Here is a 22,220-nt window from a genome sequence, read left to right as displayed (position 1 = left end):
GGACCATTTGAAGGTGCTTGTACAAATGGCTGCTTTCTCAGCTCCAAGAGCATTCGTAAGGCGAGTTTGCAGCGCCGCCGGCACGGAGCGCACGGCGCCCTGTATCGGGTGGGGTATCCAAGCCTGTGCGTTTTCCGGGGACAGGGAGCGGGGTTGAATGAAGAGCTCCCTGCAGCAGGAATGCGTGCCGAAGCGCTGCTCCCAGGATACTGATCTAAAAGCTGAGTGCGTGTGCCAGGGATCCCGGGACGGCTGCACAGACGAGCCCCGATGCCCTCGCTGGCAGGCAGCGATGGGTTAAAGAGCCCACCCCGTGCAGGAGCTGGGGGGTTCTCCTGAGCGACCCCGCTTTTTTGGCAGCCCGGTTCCCAGCTCGGCCCCCTTCAGCGCCCGTGTCCCACTTTCTCATGACCTCCCCTGCCTCCTCCTCCTCCTTATATATTCATGAAGCAGCCCAGCTGGGGAGAAATAAAAGCTGGGCGAGCCGGGACGGCAGCACAGGAAGAGGAACTCGGTGTGCCTCGCTGCAGGGACGGGCCCTGCTCCTGACCCGTGCCGGACAGTGCTGGCTGGCGAGGGAGAGAGCCGCTCCCTCGGGCAGCAGCTGCTGGATGAGCTCTGGATGCCAGCAGGAGCAGAGTCAACAGTAAGTGAGTCAGTGTCACCACGGATAAGATAACACTTTCTTTAGGATGTTTCCTTTTCTAAGCCCAGAGCCAGGCCTGATATGGGGCTGCATCCACCCCTGCTCTGTTGGCTGCCCCAGCACACCTTCATCCCCTGGGACCAACTAAAGGGCATGAGGACGTCCTCCTGGGCCACAGGTGGAGGAGAGGCTGGAAGCAGAAGACACATGCACAAGCAGGGCCTTTCTGTGTAATTCGCATAGGATTATTTCAAAATGTTGAGCCTTTCTCCAGCCTGCTTTGCTCTGGAGAGATTGGCGTGGAGGGTCACTAAAGCCTGGTGTTGCAGTTGTGCTTTTTGAGGGGAGGGAGGGCTCGCAGAGTTCACATGTGCCTGTCTCCTCTGATCTCTTACTACTCCCATGCTCTCACTTCCATCTTCTTTCTTCTGGGATTGCAAGGAAAGGACACACCTCTGTTCCTGCAGAGGAAGCCTTGGGGTTTTCTGCCCATAGCTGGAATATACTAAAAGGGTGCAACAGGATCTTCTCTCAACTGGAGGGAATCGGGATCTGATTAGCTCAAGCCAAGCTCCTTACTGTCAGCACAGCCAGCACCTTGGCACCAGCATCCCTTATTCACTGGGGACTCCATCCCAGCTGGCAAGCAGAGTCCTGATGCCACCGATCCCCCATTCCAGGGCTAGACCTTTGCCTTGATGTGCTAATCTGATCCAAGGAGCAATGTCTCTTCACCCTACCCAGCCATAGGGAGTGTGCTGATACATAGGGAGTGAGCCCTAAATTCAGGGGACACTGGTACCAGGTGCTCCTGCCAGTACTGAGCATCCCATTAACCCCCTATTTCCTGCAGGATGGGCCAACAGCTTCACATCCCATTGCTGAGGTGTCACGTCCTGACCTCTGCTAACGCTTCAGTCTTTTCTCCCTGTCAAGGTGCAGCTCTAAGATGAAACCTCCATCTGGGCAAGGCATAAGGCTGGCATACCTTCTCCTGAGTCTGGCTTCCCTCTGCCTTCCCACCCCTCTCTGGAAGGACCGGGACTCCCTGATGCAGGAGGAGAAAGCCCATCAGACAGGTGGCAACTTGGTGCTGAGTAGGCAGGAGCAGCAGCTCAGCACTAAGCTCGTAAACCTCAAGGAGAAGGAAGTGGAAGCAGCCATAACTACGGGACAGTTTCCTCCAAGCATGCACTTCTTCCGGGCAAAGAGCCTCATTGATCAGAGCACGGTGTTCAGCATCTTGAAGCGCATGCCAAAAGGTAGGCTTGGCTTAAGGAGTCTCATCTTACTCATCCTTTCTCACCTTTTGCTTTCTGAGCTGGGACAAAACACGAGATGTGGGAGACAAGCTTATGAGAGCTGTAAATTGTGCTCATTGGGTTCCAGGAAAAGCCCTGACTCTGAGCTCAGGGGTGGGGTAGGGGGAGAGAGGAAGAGGGGGATGGATTGGATGAATACCCATTTCCAGCAATTGTGGCTTTTGGTTTAACTTACAATATGGATCCTTTAAGTCTTTCAAGAGTGGATAAGGGGCAGAGGAAGCAAAGACAACAAGAAATAGCAGACATCCCCATTTACTCAGCATGTTCCAGCCAGGGCCTCTCTTTTTCCCACATATACATTCCACAAACAGGCTACCAACCTTGTGTTATTCTCTGTCTTAGCCAAAAGTGTTGTATCCCCCAAAAAGTGTTTCTGCAGGTGATTCTGTGGCAGACCTGGAAGTCTACTGGAAAGTCTGGGGGCACTAGAGGAGGAAGGGGCTACCTCTAGCACTGGAAGTTTCTTTGCTTGTTGTGTACAAGCTAAAGCCTCTGTACCTCCAGCACTTAAGGTGGGCTTGTAAAAGGGAGAGGAGCAACTTTTTACATGGGCAGATAGTGACACAGCCAGGGGGAACAGCATTGAACTAAAAGAGGAGAGATTTAGATTAGAGTTTAGGAAGAAAGTCTTTACTCAGAGGGTAATGAGGCACTGGCACAGCTTGCCCAGAGAAGTTGTGGATGCCCGTCCCTGGAAGTGTTAAAGGCCAGATTGCTCAGGGCCCCATCCAATCTTCCCAACTTCTCCCTCACTGTCTCTGCTGTGGGATGCAGATCCCTGTCTTGCAGCATCCTGATCTGTTACCATAAATGATTAGTATGTCAGAAATGCTGTCATCCTTTCATGGCTGAATTGAACAGTTAGGAATTTAAAACGCCCCTCTTCACCTCCAGTGTCACTGATACCAAGTGGGAGTCAAAACAAATAATTAACACTCTTCAATCCAGGTGATGTTAAAATGGGTTCTTGGAATCTTTGCAAGGGCCATAAGATTTCAGGGCCAAGATCACATCCTCATAGCTGTTTGAGTAGGACTTGAGCCCCGGGGAGTTCCTGTTGTTTCAAGCACTATTGTAATTCCTGTTGCTGCTCACATCGGGAAGAAGGTGACATTGGCGGGCAGAGGAGGGTCAGACAGCTGCAGCATGCCCAGTCTGGTGCACCAGCTCTGCTGGGAGCTGCAACCACAGCTCCTCAGCATCTTTACAGCCAGACCCTCTCTAGTGGGAGATCACAGACATTAGAGTCCATATTAGATTAGTCCACTATAAATTACAGTCTTGAACCTAATCTAATGTCAAATATATACCAGTCTTGTGTCTTGGTCTTGCTGCTCATGGTCTCCCTTTACCCCTAAGGGCATCAAAGCTGTTTTGACTAAGAGGTCTCCCCTAGACTAATAAAATACATCTCTAAGACTTCAGCTCTCACAGTATCTTCCCTTTACAAAGGTGAAGCTTAGTTCAAGCACCGATAACATCAGGAGTCTTTGGAAAAGGAGAGATTTCAGCAAAATGAAATGATAAGGAAGGTGAGCATGCAGAGGATGCTTCCTGTGCCAGGAAGACTGGCAGTTGCCAACATACTGCACAATAACAGAGTGTCCCAGAGGCCCTTCGTGCTGGCCAGCAGCAGATGCACAACGTAAGCGAGCATGCTTTTGGTAAAGCACAGAGTAAAATTGTACTTCTGCATCTGAGTGCAATTCCCCAGTGTAACATGGTCTGGGATTTTGGTGTATGCCAGAGTTCAGAGAGCTGAAAGAAGAGACACGGACTAGACACAAAAATTGAAGCTGGGATCCAAACAGAGCTTTGCTTCAGGTGTGCTTTAGCCAGCACGCCTTGTAAACGGCTGCCTACTGTGAGAGTTCCTCTTTAAATCAGTGCAGCCGGAGCCAGCTCACAGCAAAGTCTGTCTGAAAGACCTTTAATAACTCGGAGCATTTTCCATCCCAGTGGAGAAGCAGAGCTCCCTATTGATTTCCCCCCTCCCTGTGCTCCCAGGGAGCTGTCACGCTCTGCCTGCCCAGTGTCTGATGTGGAGGGGGCCACATCCTCCAGCCTGGGGGAGGCAGAGCAGCTGTGCAGTCCTTGCTGGGAGAGATCACTCACAGCCTTCTAGAAGCATTTCCAGATGCCCCTGGATGGGCAAACAAACTGTTATCACGTCAAACCTTCTCCCCAGCCGCCTGGACTTATCAGGATGTCCTTGTCCCCCACCAGGTGCTGTCCTCCACCTGCACGACTACGCCATGCTGAGCGTGGGCTGGCTGGTGTACAATGCCTCCTACCTCCCCGACTGCTACATCTGCTTCACCCACACGGGCTCCGTGCGCTTCCGCTTCTCCAAGCCGAGCCCTCCCCACCCTCTGCCGGCCCAGTGCTCCCAGTGGCTTCTGCTGGAGACCTACCGGAGACAGCTGAGCAACGTGACTGAGTTTGACAGAGGGTGAGTGAAGAGGGGTTGGTGCTCCACGGCAGCATTGTGTGTAGCCAGCAGGGTCATCCTGGTCCAGCTTTCCCGTTTGCTTGCTGCTCTGGAAGTGAGGAACTCCGTTTAGGGCTGTGCACATGAAAAAGCAAACAGCAGTATAAGAGCTTGATGGCTGCTGCTTTAAGTACACCAGAGTCAGGGACCTTAAGAACTGAATTCTTCTGTGCACACTGACATGCTGGGAACAGTGGTTTAAGTAGATTTATGAGACCTGTCCCCACCTCAGCACCCAGGCTGGATGGACTCTCAATGTGGGACAGGGCTGCACGGTGCCTCATCCAGTGAGGTATGCAAAAACTGGATGAGGAAGCCAGGAGCTGAAGAACAGGCTCTCCCCAACAGCTCAAAAGTCATTTGCAAAGTAATTGTTTTCATTCAGAGCAAGAAGTTGGGCAAACGACTTATGTTAATTACTGCACTGGCAAAAAACCCTCAAACTTCCCGAAATAAAACCCAACCCAGCTCTCCCTCCAAACACCAAACTTGTTTTCTGAGGACTGCCTTTGAAACCCCACTGGCACCCAGCACCTGGAAGCACAAGGCATTCCTTCCCAACAGGACCCTCAGGCACCAGGAACTGCAGCTCACCCTCCTGGGCACAGGAGCCCTGCCTGGTAAGGCTCCTTCCCCCCAAACACCCTCCTGCTAACAGAGCTTCTGCCCTTACAGGCAAGGCTCCTGCAGATGTCCAGGAGCTCACACAGCTCCCCAGAGCATCACTCACCCTCCTGCCTTTTATCAGGACCAGGCTGTTCTGAACCACCTAGCATTTAATCACTTACAGGTGGCTGGCAAGAGCCTGGCTCCCCCTCCAGCCAGTGGTGATGGGAAGACAGAATCCTATCTCCCCATCCAGGGGCCATTGATCCCGGGACAAAGCCCCGCTGAAAAGGCCAAGAGGAAGCCTGCAGTTCTGCCGCGGTGTGTGGGGGGCTGGAGAGAGCACGCTAAATAATGCATGAAGGCAGACACTGAGCGATGAGGACAAAGGAAAATATTGAGTAGCCATCCATTCAGAGGGCACTGCTGTCCGTGGCGCTCCGGGGGCTGGGGTCCTGCAGGAAAAAAAAGAGTGTGGGGTGTCATGTAATGACAGACAGTATTGCCATGCCAACACACAAGGAGAGGGCTGGATTAAGGCAGTGCAGATGACCCTAATTCCTGCATTCCCGAAGTGAAACTTGGTGGGTTTTACTGCAGTGCTCTTCAGTGAGGTTTTGTGCTCTTAAAGAGAGACCTTTTAACTCTTAGTGAGCTGGTATCCCCTCCCTGCAGATCTGGGAAGAAGGTCAGGTTGAGAAGCTGAAGCTTCCAGACTCGTGGCATGGTATTGCCTTCCCTCCCCAAAACCAGCAATGGGCAGGGCAGAGGGGTCTGACTCTTGAGGGCATCCACCATCCCTCTCTTATGGAGGTCCAGAGGGAAGGAGAAAGTGATGCCAGACCCTGGGCTCTTGACCTTTTGTATCCTGAGGCTCAACTGCCTTGACACGTGATGGACGAAATAATATCCAGTGAGAAGTCACTCATCTCTGTCTTCCAAAGGGAAAACTGGTTCTCCATTAGCTCCCTTCCATTTCTGCTGGGAGTGATGAGGAAGGAAAGATGACAGCGCCAGCTCTCTTCAGCCTCACCAGGAGACCCATAAATCATGTGCAAGAGATTGGATTTTGAAACAGCTTCACTTCCTTAAAGCCCAAGCGATTGCACTGGGCATTTAGAACTGTCTTAGGGGCAACCCTTCATTGCACTTGGTTTCAGTTGTGTTTCCATGGCGTGATTTTCGTGATTCCGTGACTTTCTGTCAGAGGCTAAAGGCCAGGGCATCCTGTACACCTGGGTGACTGGAGCTGTGCATTGTGTGCTTCCCTCTGCTCCTGTGTGGAAACACTTGTTTCCAGAGGCAGTATTGCCACATTCCTCTTCTTTTGTGTTTGTCTGACAATGTTTAGTGGCCACAAGTCTGAGCAGGACTTCAGAGTGGCAGGCACTGCACAGGGCACAAGACAGAGCCCTGCTGCAAGGGTCTTCCCAAATGTGGAGGGGAAACCAAAGCAGAGGCCAAGGAAGTGATTTTCCTCAGCAGATGTGTGCCTGAGCCAAGTACAAACTTGGATCTCTCGCATCCTGGGTGCTCACTTACCCATTTGAGTATGTTGTCCTTCATTTCTTCTCCTTCCGTGTTCATCACCACAAAATCACAGAGGAGCCATTGCACATAATGTGCAAACACACCAACAGCAGCCACACTGAGGCACTTCCCCTCCTATTTTCATCTAATCCCTGGGTACTAGTCTAGGGGTTAGGAATGTTTTTGGCCGTCTGGAAATAGGTCTCTAGCCAGGAATAGGCCCCAATCTGTTCTGCTTCTCAGTTTCTGGAAACTGTCCCAGTCTCTTGAACATGTGCATCCCAGGCTACCTCTATCCTGCACTCCTCTTTGCCCTTGAGCACTGACAAGCTGAGAGAAAGCAGATGTCAGAGGAAAGAACGGATGGATAGTTGGGTGGTTTCAAGGAAGTGTCAAGGGAATATGGCAGCAGGGAAGGGCTCTCATGCAAGACAGGGTGGATCAGCAAAATGTGAAGGAACAATGGAAATGTTTCTGAGACACTACAGCTCTTTCACCTTACAGCATTTCTGACCAGGAAGGGGTAGAAGAAAGGGGAATCTGCATAATTTGTGCTGTTTGCATTTTTAGGTACATATACATATGTGTGTGTGCTTTGGAAGGGACTCCTTTTATTTGTTTCCCTCAAGAGAAAGTCTAATCATTCCTATTCAAAACACACATCTCATGGGCCAAGACCCTGGAGTATTGTGTTACTGGTAAGCTTCCAAAAGGATGCTGTTAGGAGAGCCAGGAGACCGTGGGCCAAGGGACAGCGAAAGGAAGGGAATTTTGCTTTCATACTTAAAAGGAAAAACAATCCTCACTTATTTTCTTCACAATCAATTACGATACAGGAGAATGTCATTCTTTCCCTCAAGAGGCAACGTAATGGCTACCATCTCTAAAGCAAGAGCATGCCCCCGGATATTTAGGGAAGCAGCATTGACATTCCAGATATTTGTAAAATACCACCGCACACCCCCCGCCAGCAGCCCAAGGATTGAGGCTGTGCCCAGCAGAGCTCTCTATCACCAGGATGAAGTCATCTGTGAGGGAGCTGACACCACGGCCGAGGCTGCAGGGACAACTCCCCTGGGCGCTGGCGGCTGCCCGGGCCGCCATCACTTTCCCCTCTGTGTCCTCTGACTGCCTTATCTCACAGAAAAATAGGGCAGTGTGTGCATTACGAGGGGAAAAAAGGGAATAAAACCCACTACAGAAACAAAGCACTCCGTTCCCTCTACAAGTCTCCCCTTGGGGAGAAGAAGAGGGGATGAGAGAGAGCTAGAGAAAGCGAATGAACCACATGTGACAGATGTTAGTCACACTATTTAATGCACCACTGGAAGACATTTAGATACTACGGTGAGGAGAAGGGGCATAATTACCCATCGAGAACAGAAAGAGAAGCAGGAAAAAGAATCCCTTTAAAAACAAGGCAACAAAACCTTTCACTTCTGTATTATATAGCACAGGAAAGGAAAACGGGGGAAGAAAACCAGGAAAAGAGAAAGCAAACCCACAGCAGAAAATAAATAATCCTTGGCTGGTCATTTTAGCTGTGCCCCTTTGGGCATATGCATTGCAATAGCATTGTTCAGTGCATATATGACATGACATGGAAGGCTATTTGTAGTCTGCACCTGATCACTGGCAAAGGCCCATTCCAGAAAAGAAGCAAAAAAAAAAAAAAAAAAAAAGTATTTATGAAGCATTGGTTCATCTGCATGAGCTACTGATGACAAAAACCCCCGAATCCTTAGGAGATTATCTGGTTATCAAGGATGGATCACTATTATGCAATAAATCTTCAACAGTTGTAAGGATCAATAATCAGTCTCAAAGGGAAGGGGATTATAAAGAGGAGCACAATTTGATTTATGTGCTTTTAGGAGCAGGGTGGTGTGGGGATTTATTGCTGTTTCTAGCCCAAGAGCACAGGCTAAGTAAACAACCACGAGTTTGTACAGCCAGATTTAAAGGAAGCGAGCGGAGCCCTGCGTGCGCGCATCGCTGGAGGAGCCGAGTTCTCACAGGACAAGGGGAGAAGGTGGTGGGAGCCCGACTAACCACCCATCCTTATCTGAAACAGAGCTGCCTGGAGTGGCGAGAACGGGCTTGCACGGCCTTTTGATCCACGGGGAGGTTTTTCCCTCGGTGCTCGCAGCGCCGGCGGGAGCAGCCCCGCTCGGCTCCCGGCTCCGGGCAGGTGCTCTCCGCCGGCGTGCGGAGCTGGAGGGGAGCTGCCCTTCGGCCAGGAGGGAAGGGGAAAAATCTCTTTTCCCCAGCTCTTCCCACACGAAACCTCCCCGGTGAGCAGCAGCACACCCTTTCTGCCGGAGGCTGCCTCCCTCTCCGCAGCTCGGGCAGCTGGATCAGCGCCTTCCAAGATGCTCCCGGCTCCTGCCTTCCTGGTTTCTGGGGCGATGCCGCGGTGTCTCCCACCGCTGCGTGCTCTCGCTGCCCGCCCCTTCCGTGGTCCGGCTCGGTCTTCTCCGGTTGCATGGATTACTGAGCAGTGGTTGGGGTTGCCCAGTGTCCTGTGATAATGGCACCAAAGCCCCCATTGTAATGCATGGGAAGGCAGAGCCCAAGTTGCTGTGGAAACCTTAACTCTGAATTTTCCTGACTGCTGAGCATTTAAAATCTCATCCTTAACAGCAGGAGCATCTCTTTACGTACAGGTTTGTTCCTGGCAAAGAAATTAACAGAGTGAGGGAGAAATGAAACTGCAGCCCCTGGAAGAGAATCCTTAGAGAGTGAAAGAGCAGGCAAATCCTGGGGGAATGGGCTCTGTTTTATGGGCAGGATGGAGGGATTCAAAAGGCATATCTGCCCAGCATGTCTTAGTTTATGAATTTGGACCAGATCACATTTTACGTCTGTAGGGGGGCTGTGGGGGTTTAATTCCATCCAGTGTCCTGGATGAAGATAATAAGATCACAAATCAAAGCCACACCTCCCATATAACAGAGCAGAGCACTGCACGAGGATGGGGGCCAAGACATCAAACAGGAAACATTATTAAAGATCAGTAGCTGTTCTTGAGGGGAAACAATATACTCAGATGAAAGCTGAAGCATGGCTGAAAGTACTTCTACCTAAACTTGCTTAGTCCCTGACACGAGATAAGCACTGTGCCAGCAAGAAAACCGATCTGTAGGTGCTGTGATGGCTTCCATTTCTCCACCTAGGAATGAAGTGAATCACCCCTGCATTGCCATTTAGACTTTGCCCACTTGTATGAGAAATTTATTATGAGCTACTCTTCAGGTGGAAGAAGGGGGGCTTTTGCCAGAGGCAAGGCTTCAGGTGGGATGAAGGCTATCAGCTTGCCAGAGGGTGGTGGTGTGGCACAGATGTTCACCCTGTCCTAAATGCAAGCTGTCACCCACAATTACATAATCTTGTGATTTACTGATTCCCTTAAACTCTGCTTGATAAAACAACCCACTGTCTCTCTGGACTTCCGAAAGAGGCTTATGTGCCAGCTGAGTGTATGGAGGAATAAATACATTTCTGTCATGCCAAGGAAAAGCCAGGACTGAGATTCCTATCAGCTGTTTCCCTGAAGTAGCTATCAGCAAGGCAGGCAGGGCATCAGGTTTGTTCTCACTGGTGGGGAAAAATGATTTCTGATTCGGAATTGTTTTCCCCTTGCCTTTTTCAGATGGCATACTCTGACAATAGAAAGGTACCAGGACAACTTACGGGCTCAGTAGGCAGGTTGGTGGTGGCCCAGCCCATGGCATCTCCTGTAAACTCAGTCTGCCTTTTAGGTGCTGAACAGAGGGTCAGGTGTTGTAACATTTTATGTGCATTGAAGACTCTTGGGAAAATATGTTGTCTGCAGGAGTAATGTGCATGCCTGCTTTCAGATTAGGGATACCCTGGGCAGCAGAGCGTAATTGATACAAAAGCACCATACTTGCTTTTGTAACTCTATTCCTCCTCAAGATTTTGCCCTTGAGAAAGGGAGGGGCAGGTCTTAAACACCTACTCCTACCCTGCTTACAGCTCAATGTGTACCATATGAATTCTGTGCCAGCCATTAGAGGAGTACATACAGGTGGCAGAAAAATGACCCGAATGCTTCCTCATTGCACCAGTCGCTGTTATGCCTGTTGTATTGCAGTGCCAACAGGCTCTGTTTGTTCTCCTCATTCCTTCTCTTCTCCCTTTTCTATAGCTTGCTGAGAAACCTGACCCTGGTGACAGATGCCCCTGAGCTGGCCTACCCCTCTCAGGCTTTCATTTGGAAAAGATTTGAAGAAATCTTTCTCACTGCCTCTGGACTTATCTGCTATGCACCTGTGTTCAAGGCCTATTTCTACCAGGGGCTGCTGGAGCTCTATGAAGATAACATACAGTATGTCGAGATAAGAGCTATCCTGCCCGCGGTACGTGGGGTTTGGCTTCTCTAGTAGTCTTTTAAATCCCTTTTTCTCCATAACCTTTCTCAAGCCCTATCTTGAATTTAGTTTTTGGATGTTTGCCTACCTGCCCTTCTAAGGATGCTGGAAAACCTTGATCATATTCAAAAGTCTTTCTTGGAGATTTGCATAGGGAAGGGCTTGAAAGTGAGGGATTCTTTGTTCTTAATGGCTAAGGGAGATAGCTGCTGTGACACCAGCACAAAACTACAGTGTACAGTGAGACTGGGAGCTGTGTCAAAACCTTGCTCATTGGGAAGATGCAGCTCAGTTTTGTCTGCACCAGAATCACGTGTTCTGTGGCAGCTATTCTGAACAAGTTTCCTGTCTTGAATAGAGACTTATTCTGGAATAGTTATGTCATTTTAAACCCTCAGCTTATTTCAGAATGATTGCTCTGAACAGGCGAGTTAATCAATTGGAAAAACACAACCTTCCACAATTTGCAGACAACTTAAAAATTTAGCTGTGTGTCTGAAGTATGAACTGCTCCTTTCATTGCTACTAACACCAAAATCTGCTGGTAATGGTTCAGGCGTTTCTCCCTGTGTGTCACCCAGAGCTGGTCAGATTGTCCTACAAACCTACTCTGCCCTAACGCCTCCCCAGGCACCAGCAGACCACACCAATACGTGTTCCCACTTTCCCAGTGACAGTTTTGTCACTGCAGACATGCCTTTCCCATACAATTCTCCAGCCCAGCTCCACGCAGGACTCCATGGGGGTGGGAGTTCTGTCAGAGGGGCAGATGACTTACCAAAACAAACACTCTGGGTCTGCTGGTCCTCACCACCCATGTTCTCAGCAGTCCACTACAACGGGACTGGAGCTGCTGTGCGAGGTCCCTCTGGCAGCACCTGAAGGACCAGGTGGCGGTGGTTCGTGCCTGGGAATGCAGGTGGCAGCTTGCTGCTGGCCCCACGGCATCCAGAGGATGCACCAGCTATGCTGATGTCCTGCTGGCATCCCAGCTCCTGAGCGTGCCTGCAAGCAGCTTCCTTAGCTCACAGCCCATGCATGCCATGGCTGGTGGGCTCCAGACAGCTGCAGAGGAATATCTCTGCCCCAGCAACCACTGCTGCTGCTGGGCAGGCCTCCACAGCCACCCCGCCAGCAGACAGGCAGGTGCTGTCACAGGTTTGGAGGCTGATCTGGCTTTGTCCCAGCAGCTGGGGAGCGGGGCTGCTGACCCTGCCCTGCTGCAGCTTGGGCTGGCCCCACAGCAAGATAGGGCTCAGTGTCAGGGCTGCAGGCCACTGCTCTGTCGTGCCTGAGAGGAGAAGGATGTATTGCAAAGGGGGGGAAAAAAAAAGGGGTATGGAGAAGGCCACAAAGTTTACGTGTGTCTTACTTTGCTGGGGGTTGCCGTGAGCCGGTTGCTCAGAACTCAGCCGCCACCTGTCTTTGGGATACCTGGAGAGAGAAAACAACAGCAGTGTCAAAATGCCTGTGCTGTGAGGCAGTGCAAGCGCTGGCATCCCCTCAGGCTACCCAGGTTTCCAGGCCAAGAGTATCTGCCATGGTACAAGTGCGTGGGCCTGACTGGAAAATACCCTGCCTTTTCCATCAGCCCTTAGACACGGTGGTAAGTCCTTTTGAAGAGAGGCTTGGCAGGGAAGATTCGCTTCCCATCCAGCTCCTGATGCTGGCGGTGGCCGTGGGAGCTTGCAGAGCCCTGGGGCTCGCTCGCAGCCGGCAGCTGACATGCTGTGAGCTCCAGGCAGGCTGCCTGCAGCCCGGGCACCACGGCAGGGAACGCCAGGAGCCGCACCACGCTGGGATGGAGGGCAGTGTGGGCAGCGAGGGGACAGCTAGGCTGAAGCCAGGGTGAGAGGGCAGGTAATGCTTCGTGGTGAAAGTCAAGGTGAGCAGGGTGTGATGGGAATAGCAAGATGCTCGTGTGGCTGGAGATCCTCCACGAAGCTCGGACAGCAGCGCTGACACTGCAAAAGCTCTCCCTGCAGCAAAGCCTGCCAGAAGCGGCCCCTGAGGTAAAGTAAATGAAAACTGGGATTTAGTGCGAAACAGCAAACATTGTGGAAAAGCCCCCTAAGCCCAGCTGTGTTTGCAGATTCAGCTGTGTAAAGTCTCACATTCCCATGGGCTGCAGCTGGGGAAAATTCCCTCTGAGCATCTGCAGCTGCCCCACGGCTGCTGGTGCCTGCAGGGGGGACACCCTGTTGTGATGGGGTGTGGGGCTTTCCAAGGGGCATCCTTGCACGGGACAGCTCCAGAGAGGAAGTTAGGGGGTAAAGTGGAGCAGTTGAAGGCTGGAGGAGAAAGGTGACATAGAAAAGAATGGTGAGAAGGGTGAGAGGAGAACCGATGGAGTGGTTTCAGCCACTGTCTGTGAGTGACTCCAGGCAGGGCCTTTGTGGGTTCGTATCAGTGGGGGCATTCAGGGTCTCCACCCCTGCTGAAATCAGGGCAAAAGCCCTGAGAAAAGCCCTGAGAACAGCCCTGGTAGTGAGGAACCTCCAGAGCAAGGTGATGAGAGAGAGCATGCCAAAAGGATTCCTTTTCCCAGTTTGCAGCCAGAGACCTGGGAAAGCATGGCAAGACTAAATGACTGACTCAAGGTCATGAAGCAAACCTCTGGCGGAGGGGAGCAGAAGCCCAGCTCAGCTGGTAGCTTATGGAGCTCAGCCATCGCGTGCCTTGGGGCTGCCTCGGCTGACAGACTGCCACTGCAAGGCACAGAGCGTGTGTGAGCTGCCAGACAGCTGGACAAAACACTCCAGCATTTGATACAGACACGAGTAAGAGGTCACGGTCTCGGCTGGGTACTCAAGGGCGCTTGCTTGCCACGTCTGAACATGGAGAAACTCATATCACGTGGGAGGGAGGAAAACCATTCCTTGGTTCTTGCCAGCTTGTAAAGGCTTGGAGAAGAAAATGTTCTGCACAGATTTTACTGCTTTTGTTTTCCTGCCCTGCTCTCAGGACCATAGCACTTTGCTTCTCCCAAGGTTTTTGTCAGTTCATTTCTCCCACCTTCCCGTAAAACACCTCTTCTAACCACTGCTTGTCACGTGCTGTTCACGCTGCAGGTGTATGAGCTGGATGGCACCCGGCACAACAAATCGTGGTCTGTGGCAACCTACCGGGAAGTGACCAGGCAGTTTGTGAAGGAGCACCCAGACTTTGTTGGAGCCAAGATTATATTTGCAGCGCACAGGTAGAGGCTGAGCATGGCTAAGAGCGCCTGTGCCATGTCAGAGGCAGGCAGAGGGAGGACTGGGCTGGGAGAAGCAGCGCTGAGGGCTGGGCTGGAGTGCCACAGTTGGTTGGCAATGTCCATGTGCATTCATAGACCCGGGGTGTTGACTCCTGAAGCATTCCCTGGCATGTGTAAAAGGCTGAGGGTGAGAACTCATCTATATAAGTCTGTGTACGTGCGAAGCGAGCAGGGTGAGCGCCAGAGGAGCGTCCGTGAGCCCTGGCAGCGGGAATGAGCCAGGGCAGGGCTGCCTGTGTGCGTGTCCAAGCCGTGCCTGCTCTCTTCCTGAGGCTGGACTCACTCCCACTCCGTGCAGAGACAGCAGTGACAGCAGTGCCCGAGTATGGGCACTCGGTGTGGCAGAGCTCCCCGTGGGACCCTGCAGGCGCTGCTCCCCGGCAGCCTGTGTACGGGATGTTCGTGCTGCTGCCCGGGCAGGCGGGCACAAGGCTGCTCTCCAAGTCAGCCAGATGCCATGAAGTCATGTGAGGTGATGCTCAGCAAGGAGAGCAGACCTCTCAGCAGTCTCTGGTTTGGCACAATGAGCTTTCCAGTTCAGAGCGGGCTTGCTTCTCTGGCCAGCTTGGGGTATGGACACAGTCTGCAAAATGCACTGAGAAGTTTAAGTCTGATAGGGCTGGAAGAAACCTAAATGTAAAACTCTCTTGAAATGCAGTTACTGTCTCACCTCCCAACAAAACAGTCGGGAGGAAAGAAAAACAACTAAACATTTTCTCTCCACACTGCTGTGTTCCTGTCCCTGCTTGGTAAGTGGGAAAGCCAGTGAGTTAGACAAGCATGCCTCAACTCAAGTGACAGCAGGGTCTAGCCAGGCATTTCCTGGTCATTCATGGGTTTCCTTTCATAACATCAATTTTCTACTGCCGTTCCTCTAGAGACCTGAAGCTGGTTGTCAGCTTCAGGAGCAACTTGCATTTTGGAAATGCCCCTGGGGGCCCCATTTCACAACTCAAACCCCGACAAGGCAGGCCCATGGGAGTCAGCTTCTGCAGCACTTTCTCTCTCTTGCTCTCTAGGATGCTGAATGTTTCCCAGATTAAAGAAGCCATCGTCACTGCCATGGCACTCAGAGCCCGCTTCCCAGACACCCTGGCAGGCTTCGACCTGGTAACTGTATTTCTTCTGGGGCTTCACATGAACCCCTGGTGTTACAACCACATATATACCATGGCATGTGTTGTATACCAGAGCCAGAACCTGCGCTGCCACACTGAAATCAGCATTAATGAATTGCAAATCCTTTAGCTCGGGATTTTGTTCGGTGTAATTGACAAAATCCCCTGAAAGAATCAGCTCCCTACCCCACAGCATTGTAATTTCAGCACAGCTGGCACCTCATTTATTAGGGCTGCAAGTCCCTCCATCTTCCCAAGCATGCTCAAAAATACCTTTTTGCCTTCCCCCAGGTTGGTAATGAGGATGAAGGTCATTCTTTATGGGACCTGAAGGATGCCCTGACCATCCCATATTCCATGGGGGTCAACTTGCCGTACTTCTTCCATGCTGGGGAGACTGGTAAGCATGAGGACTCAAGGCTTGTTACTGCTTGCAGAGGCAAGACTGAAGTCTTGCAAAGAGCAGAAGCAAGCCTGGCTTGCTTGCTGGCTGTGTCTATAGGGTTTGTGTGTGTATACATGTGTGCATAACCAGTTTCCCCTATGCTTCTCCCCATATCAGTTTGGAGCTGTGGCATTCCCACAGGACCCCTTCCTTACCTACTCCCTGCTTTTGACTGTAGGTGTCACATTGCTCAGCATCTTTGACCTGGTGTGACAAGGAGCCACGTGTAAGAGTTATTGCTGGTAGCCATTTCCTCCTTGGAACTGCACTCACTTCTCATCCACAACAGCAGCAGAGTGCCCCAGCCATTATTTTACATTTTAAGGTGAAATAATGTTTGAGCCAGGCTTGAGGCTTAATTGAACAGGCTCATCAAAGTAACTGATGTACCATTCATTCCTGGGGCAATGTGTTATTATTGGCAACGTATTATTCAGTCTGGGTGGATGGGATTTATCCTGACCACGTGTGAGAGCCATGTCTAACTTGTACCTTGTGTGTTGCACGTTGACATCTACAGAAAAAGTGTGGTTGGTTACCCTGGGCTCCCTTTATAGCCACAGGCAGGAGCAAGCACTTGTAAGCCACAATACATCTCATCCTAATGCACAGGCCAATAATTATCCCTTCTCTCCATTGACAATTAATGGAGTCCAGCATAATTAGCTCAGCTGTAAGAGCAATACTGTAAACATCCAAAGCCAGGTGAGATGAGTGGGTATCTCTATGCTGGGCCATATCCGGGGCAGATTTAGATCCCCGTTTCACTGAAAACGCAAGTGGAAACTCTGAGCATGAGCAACCCTCTCACCTCACAAGTGGGACATCTATTAACAAAATCATCTAGCAGTTTGAGAAGTTTTATTTCCTCACAGCACTGCAGTGACTCTTATCTGTCTCTGCTCAGACTGGCAGGGCACCTCTGTTGACAATAATGTGCTGGATGCATTGCTACTGAATACCAGCAGGATTGGCCATGGACTTGCTCTCACTAAACACCCAGTAGCCAAAAGTTTATCTCTGAAGAAGGATATTCCTGTAGAAGTCTGTCCCATCTCCAACCAGGTATGTTGTTAAAAGCTTAGGTCTTGTGGCTGGGTCACTGGAAAGGGGTTTACCATAACTGTGAGGGTCAGCTGGGTGCCACCTACGAGTTTTGATGCAGACAGGCTGGCTTAGTTTCCTTTGCACCACCTTATACCTCAGTTTGCTACGCAGACACACACACTGTGAGTATATATAAGGCTTGTAATGCCAGTCAGCAAAAAAGAAAATTAAATTCCTATTCAGAGGAACTTGGGAAGGCAGTCCTCCCTAGTGGAGATGAGGCCCAGAGCCACAGAGGTGTCTTAAGAGACATAATTGAAAATACTTCAAAGCCAGGAGGGCCAGAGGCTGAGAAGCTGGGATTGTAACTGGAAGTCCTTGGTTTTGCAGAATTCATAACCAGTGGGAACTCTTCTGCAGCACATTAGGATGGTGCCATTGTCCCCTGGGGGCAGCAGAAAGGATGCTTTGGGTGGAGATTTACTGGTGTGAGCCGTAAGGGAGAGAATCCTGATACCAGCTCCACACGCCATGAGCTAAGCATTACAGCAAATGTGTAACCAAAAGATTGTTCCTGAATTGCTCACAGTCAATTGTTCTAAATAAGCACAAGTTATTCACCCCACTGGCCTTGATGAAGGTGATTTATTTAAGAAATTAATCTCTCTGTATAGGCAATGGAGACAAGCTGGTTCCTCCTGCAGCAGTTCAGAGCAGAGGACACTCTGAACATCCCTCTGGAGGCTGTCCCTCCCTGAGCACACTGACACAGGCAGGTGTGCAGTGTGACCCAGCTGTAGCAATAACCTGGCGTGGTTGTTGTTGTTGTCTCCCACTCTTCCCCACCCAGGTCCTGCTGCTGGTAGCTGACTTGAGGAGTCACCCCGCAGCTGACCTCATGGCTGAGGGGCACCCCATTGTGATCAGCCCCGATGATCCCCCTATCTTTGGGGCAAAGGGGGTCTCCTATGACTTCTACGAGGTGTTCATGGCCATCGGAGGGATGAATGCTGACCTGAGGACCCTGAAACAACTTGCACTCAACTCCATAAAGTAAGTTCATCACCTCTCTCACCTAGTCATAGTAATCATAAGGAGACCATCAGCTTGCTCCCCTTGCTTGCATTTGGGTTTTGGTCCGAGTCTCCTCTGCCACACGAGCTGGGCTTTGTTAATCCGGAATCTCCTCTGTGTGTCTTCTCCAAAGGCAGGACACAGGGACCCCAGAGGCTCCTCTGCCTGTGCTCTCAAGTGTCTTTCTCTTACTCCATGCCTCAGTGTATTCCTCCTTTTCCATCCTTTGTGAACTTGCCTCCACCACCTGGTTCTGAGTTTGAGAGAAATCAATCGTATGTCTTTGTATCCCTTGTCTATTTCTGCCAAAATTTGGCTTGCTGCAGTGTTTGCCATGACTCGTCTGGGAAACACAGGAAAACAATTAGCATTTAGTTTGAGTGCTTAACCACTTTTTCTATTAACTGGACAGCTCTGAAATAAAATACTCCCAAAATACTTTGGATATGATGCCCAGGGTCTTCCTGCACATTCCTCAGCTCTTGCCTGTTTGCCAAATCCTGTGCCAATCCTCAAGGCTATCCCAAGTCCCCACATGGCCAGGGAGACAGCAAATACTCTGATTTCCCAGCGGTCTGGACAAGCTCAGGGCACGTCTGAAAGCAGCAGCAGTGCTGTCTGTTCTGTACTAGTCACTGGGTGCTGCCCAGAGAGCCTCCAGCTTATGCAGACGGAGCTGTTTGTCCTCCTGCTGCAGGATTCAGGAGCTGCTGATGTGGCCATGGTATTTCTTGTCCCAAGTGGACTCCAGGCTCTTTACACCATGTTACTCTCTGTGGCCTAGGCATGTCCTGCAAGGGTTAATCTCTTGCTGCCTCCTGCCTTTTCATTTCGGTGCTGCTCCTGCTCCTGAAATAGCTGTCCCCTTGTCTCATGCCTGATACTGACTTTTGTCCTCCTCGCAGATACAGTGCCATGCTACCGGATGAGAAAGCCAAGGCCAAAGAGGTCTGGCAGAAAAAATGGGACCAATTTGTGGCTGACCTCTCTGATAGCTTTCTAAGGCAGCTGTAGAGAGGACAAGGCTCATCTCAGAAGGCATTTGGCAAGCTAGAGTGAGCCAGACTGATTGCTAAGAGGGAGACTGCTTCTTCCATGTGACCTGAGCAGATGAACGGATGTCAAAGTCTCACCTGGCAGTGGATGACTCTGGTAAGCCAGGCTTAATGGGCTTAAAGCTAAGAGTCAGCTGCACCATCCTGTGAAAGTCATGGACTGGAGGTAAAAGGGAGCAGTGAGCCTTTGTAGCACCCACAAGAAATCCCCCCTCTCAAAAGAGTCAAAACAATTAAAAATTGCCAATGACCAAACCCCGACATCCTTATTCAGGAAAAACACGCTTTCCAATTAGAGTCAGCAGGAGGTTGCCAACACGAGGATCTCTGAATTTTGCCTTATCATTACAAAATGCAGACCTTGTCCGGAAGCAGCTAAGACAAACATCCAACCATTTGGGCCACTGACCTTCAAGAGAGCAAGGACTGAAAATGACTCTTGTTATGTTTAACCCTGGGCCTGCTGCCAAAATAGCACTGCTAGGTCGAAGAACCAGTCATAGGTCTGGTGGCTGCTATTTCAGGACCTACCATGGCTGCAAACAAGCTGGTGGAACTTGCTCCCAGAACATTTAAGCCTGGTTGCACAGTGATCGTAAAGCCAGAAAAGAGGTGCCTCAGTTGCCAGCAGTTTTTTTACTATGAAGTCTTTTCCTGTCCTCTGGTCAAAAGGAAGACAAAACACATTTCAGGTTAAGTCAAAAACATCCTGGCTTCCCAGACCCAGCTTGATTAGAACTATCCCCCCGCACAAGGCCATGTTAACACAGGCATTTATAGGAAACACCTTTTGGTTTCAAGGGGTTCCACTACCAGCCTTTGTTGCCCAACTCATCATGCAAATGGGGCCTTATTCAGCCTGTCAGAGAGATTTTCACCTTGGTAAAGAACTGCTGAGGATATCCACAGTGCTCAATTGGACCTCTGTGGTTTCCAGCTCCTTGGCAAAAAACTAAAACTACACAAGAAATAGTCTCTAGACAAGCAGATTCACTTTCTTAACATCATCATCATCCAAAAAAACCAAAAAATCTTAATCAGGTTGCTAAATATATTCAGAAAAACCCTTAAGCACACCTACCCTAAGCATGCAGCCAGGATCAAACAGCATCTTTCCCTGACTTCAGTACAATTATGCTGGTTTGCATCAGCCAAGGAAGACTTGACAAAAGTTCCTACTGAAAGACATCTCCCTCCTCTGAACCGCAGACTTGCAAAGACTGTTTTGTTTCCTAATCTGACCAGCCTGGGCCAATTGGCTCTCTTTATGCTTTCTGTTAATTGTCTCAAGCTGCCTGGCCATAGTGTTTATTTCCACTGACCTTGGCCAGAACACCTTAGCAGGAGGCAAATGCACTTATTACAGAAGTGGATCAGGCTGCACAGCCTGCATGCCCTGTGTTAAATTGCCCACAGTTCACAGGCTGCAACTTCAACTCTGGTTATCCCAGAGGAAAAAAACCCAACCAAACCGAACACACTACAAACCCCATCACAGAACACAAATAAAATCACAACAAGCCACACATGTGTGCATTGCAGAAGGCAGCAGCGCAAACCCCAGAAATGAAACAGTGAGTACCCAGCCGCACACACCCCTTGCTCACTGGGGGGGTTGAAGTGCCTCACACCCCCAGCCCTTTTCAGCCACAGCTGTCTCTACTCCAGTTCTCTCTGCTCACACCCCCAACATCTTTCTCTGAAGCATTCTGATGCTTTTTTTTCAGGCTGACCTTTCCTGGGCCTGGATGCAGATTAGCTTCTGGGAGGAGCTTTATACTAGAGGAGTAGCCAGAGCAGAGCCACCCTCCCTCTTCCTCCATGGGTGTTGCATACGCAGCTCAGACTAAAGTCCCCAGGGGAGGCTTTGATCGTGGCCAGGTTATAAATGCTGACTTGGGAAATGCCTTACATGCAATGCTGCTGAGGAGAATCGCTGCAAACAAGCAGAATGGCTTCCAACCAGTGACCCAAAGCCACGTCCCTCTCAGCAACCTGATCTTTCAGCTTTGCTATATGTGGATGGATGAGGATCTTTATTTGCCATGAGTTGATTCTCCCCTAAATAAGCCTCTTTGCTGCCAAGGTGAAGCTAGTCATTAGAGAGCCATCGTGGGAGGAGCTGAGCTCCTCAACACACAGGTTGACCCATGCCCCTTCCTTTTTTACCACAGAAGGAGAGCTTTCAGCTCTTCCTGCACGTGGTCTCTCGAGGTCTTGAACCATTTTTTTGTTACCTGTAGTCCTCCTTTCTCCTCATTACCTGCAGTAGTTGCAGGGCTAGAGCTTCCATTTGCCAAATGCTTGCTGGAACCAGTCTACCTGTTGTGTCCAGTTTGTTATTGCCTTCCTAGGAAAAGGAAATTTCATGCCTTCCTGTTGTGCACATGGCCCTTTACCTGCTTCACAACTGTGCTGTGATGGGGCCAGGTGTCTGGAGCCACCAGTGTGTGATGCTGTTCGGGGTTACAGCAGAATCGGGTTTCTACAGAAATCCCAAGGGTTCAAAATGACACAGGTCTGAGGCACCTTCAGATGCAGCCCTCAAAAAGGTGAACCTTGACTCTGCAGGGCTGTATCTGCATTTGGGACTGCCTTAGCAGCCCCACTTCTGCTGAAGGTATCCACCTCAGGGGTGGGCAGAGGGCAGAAACTTTTCCATCCTGATCATGTATGTCTGTTTAAATGTGAACCTGCACCACACGGAGGGGCTGACTCCAGTGGTGTGGCCTTCCTTAGATCCCTCCTTGCAGCGGGCATTGCCATGTGTGGTGACTGGGGCTTCCCAAGCTTCCTCTGGCAGCAGATGGGTTCCCACCATATTAGGGCCTTGGTGAGGGTGACAGAGGGAGGGCCAGCCTGCTTTACTGCTGGGAATCTGCTCTTCCTCAGAGCACGCCTTAGTTCGGAGGAAGGTGCAAAGTGAGAAACCCAGCTGCATGCTCGCCTCTCTAACTCCAGGTGTGCAAAAAAGGAGGAATTTAGGCTGGACCACAGCAGTTATAAAAGATCAATCCATTCAGCTCCAAAGCTTTGGGTAAATTTGGCTGCAGGGCTTCAGTGAGACTCGGCTTTTAGCAGCAGTATTTCAAGGGTTTTGCCGCCAGTCTATTCCCTTTTCCCCAGTACCTTGGCTCCCTGCTCACATTTGTTGGCAAATACATCACATATAATGCTTTCCTGCCTTTCTCTTTCAGAAAATAGCCTATAATTAAATTTTTTAACCTGTC

At 50.5% G+C, this 22,220-nt stretch overlaps 1 protein-coding gene across 2 annotated transcripts; it reads left to right on the top strand.

Annotated features, from left to right (window-relative positions):
• The first annotated feature begins 491 nt into the window (after window positions 1-491).
• On the top strand, window positions 492-22,220 carry ADA2 (adenosine deaminase 2). Of its 2 annotated transcripts, none has more exons than XM_048302118.1 (10): window positions 492-646; window positions 1,583-1,908; window positions 4,198-4,423; window positions 10,770-10,980; window positions 14,064-14,191; window positions 15,271-15,361; window positions 15,661-15,769; window positions 16,722-16,879; window positions 17,712-17,914; window positions 18,841-22,220. In XM_048302118.1, exons 1-10 carry the CDS (start codon window positions 612-614, stop codon window positions 18,947-18,949), a joined length of 1,596 nt encoding a protein of 531 aa, XP_048158075.1. In that variant the 5' UTR covers window positions 492-611; the 3' UTR covers window positions 18,950-22,220. The 2 variants fall into 2 exon arrangements, with proteins under 2 accessions (XP_048158075.1, XP_048158076.1); XM_048302119.1 differs by having other exon boundaries at window positions 492-650.

This window comes from Corvus hawaiiensis, chromosome 4 (assembly GCF_020740725.1).
Source record: "Corvus hawaiiensis isolate bCorHaw1 chromosome 4, bCorHaw1.pri.cur, whole genome shotgun sequence".
NCBI lineage: Eukaryota > Metazoa > Chordata > Aves > Passeriformes > Corvidae > Corvus > Corvus hawaiiensis.
Note: the sequence above shows the minus strand (reverse complement) of the source record. Positions and strands in the feature narration are given on the sequence as shown.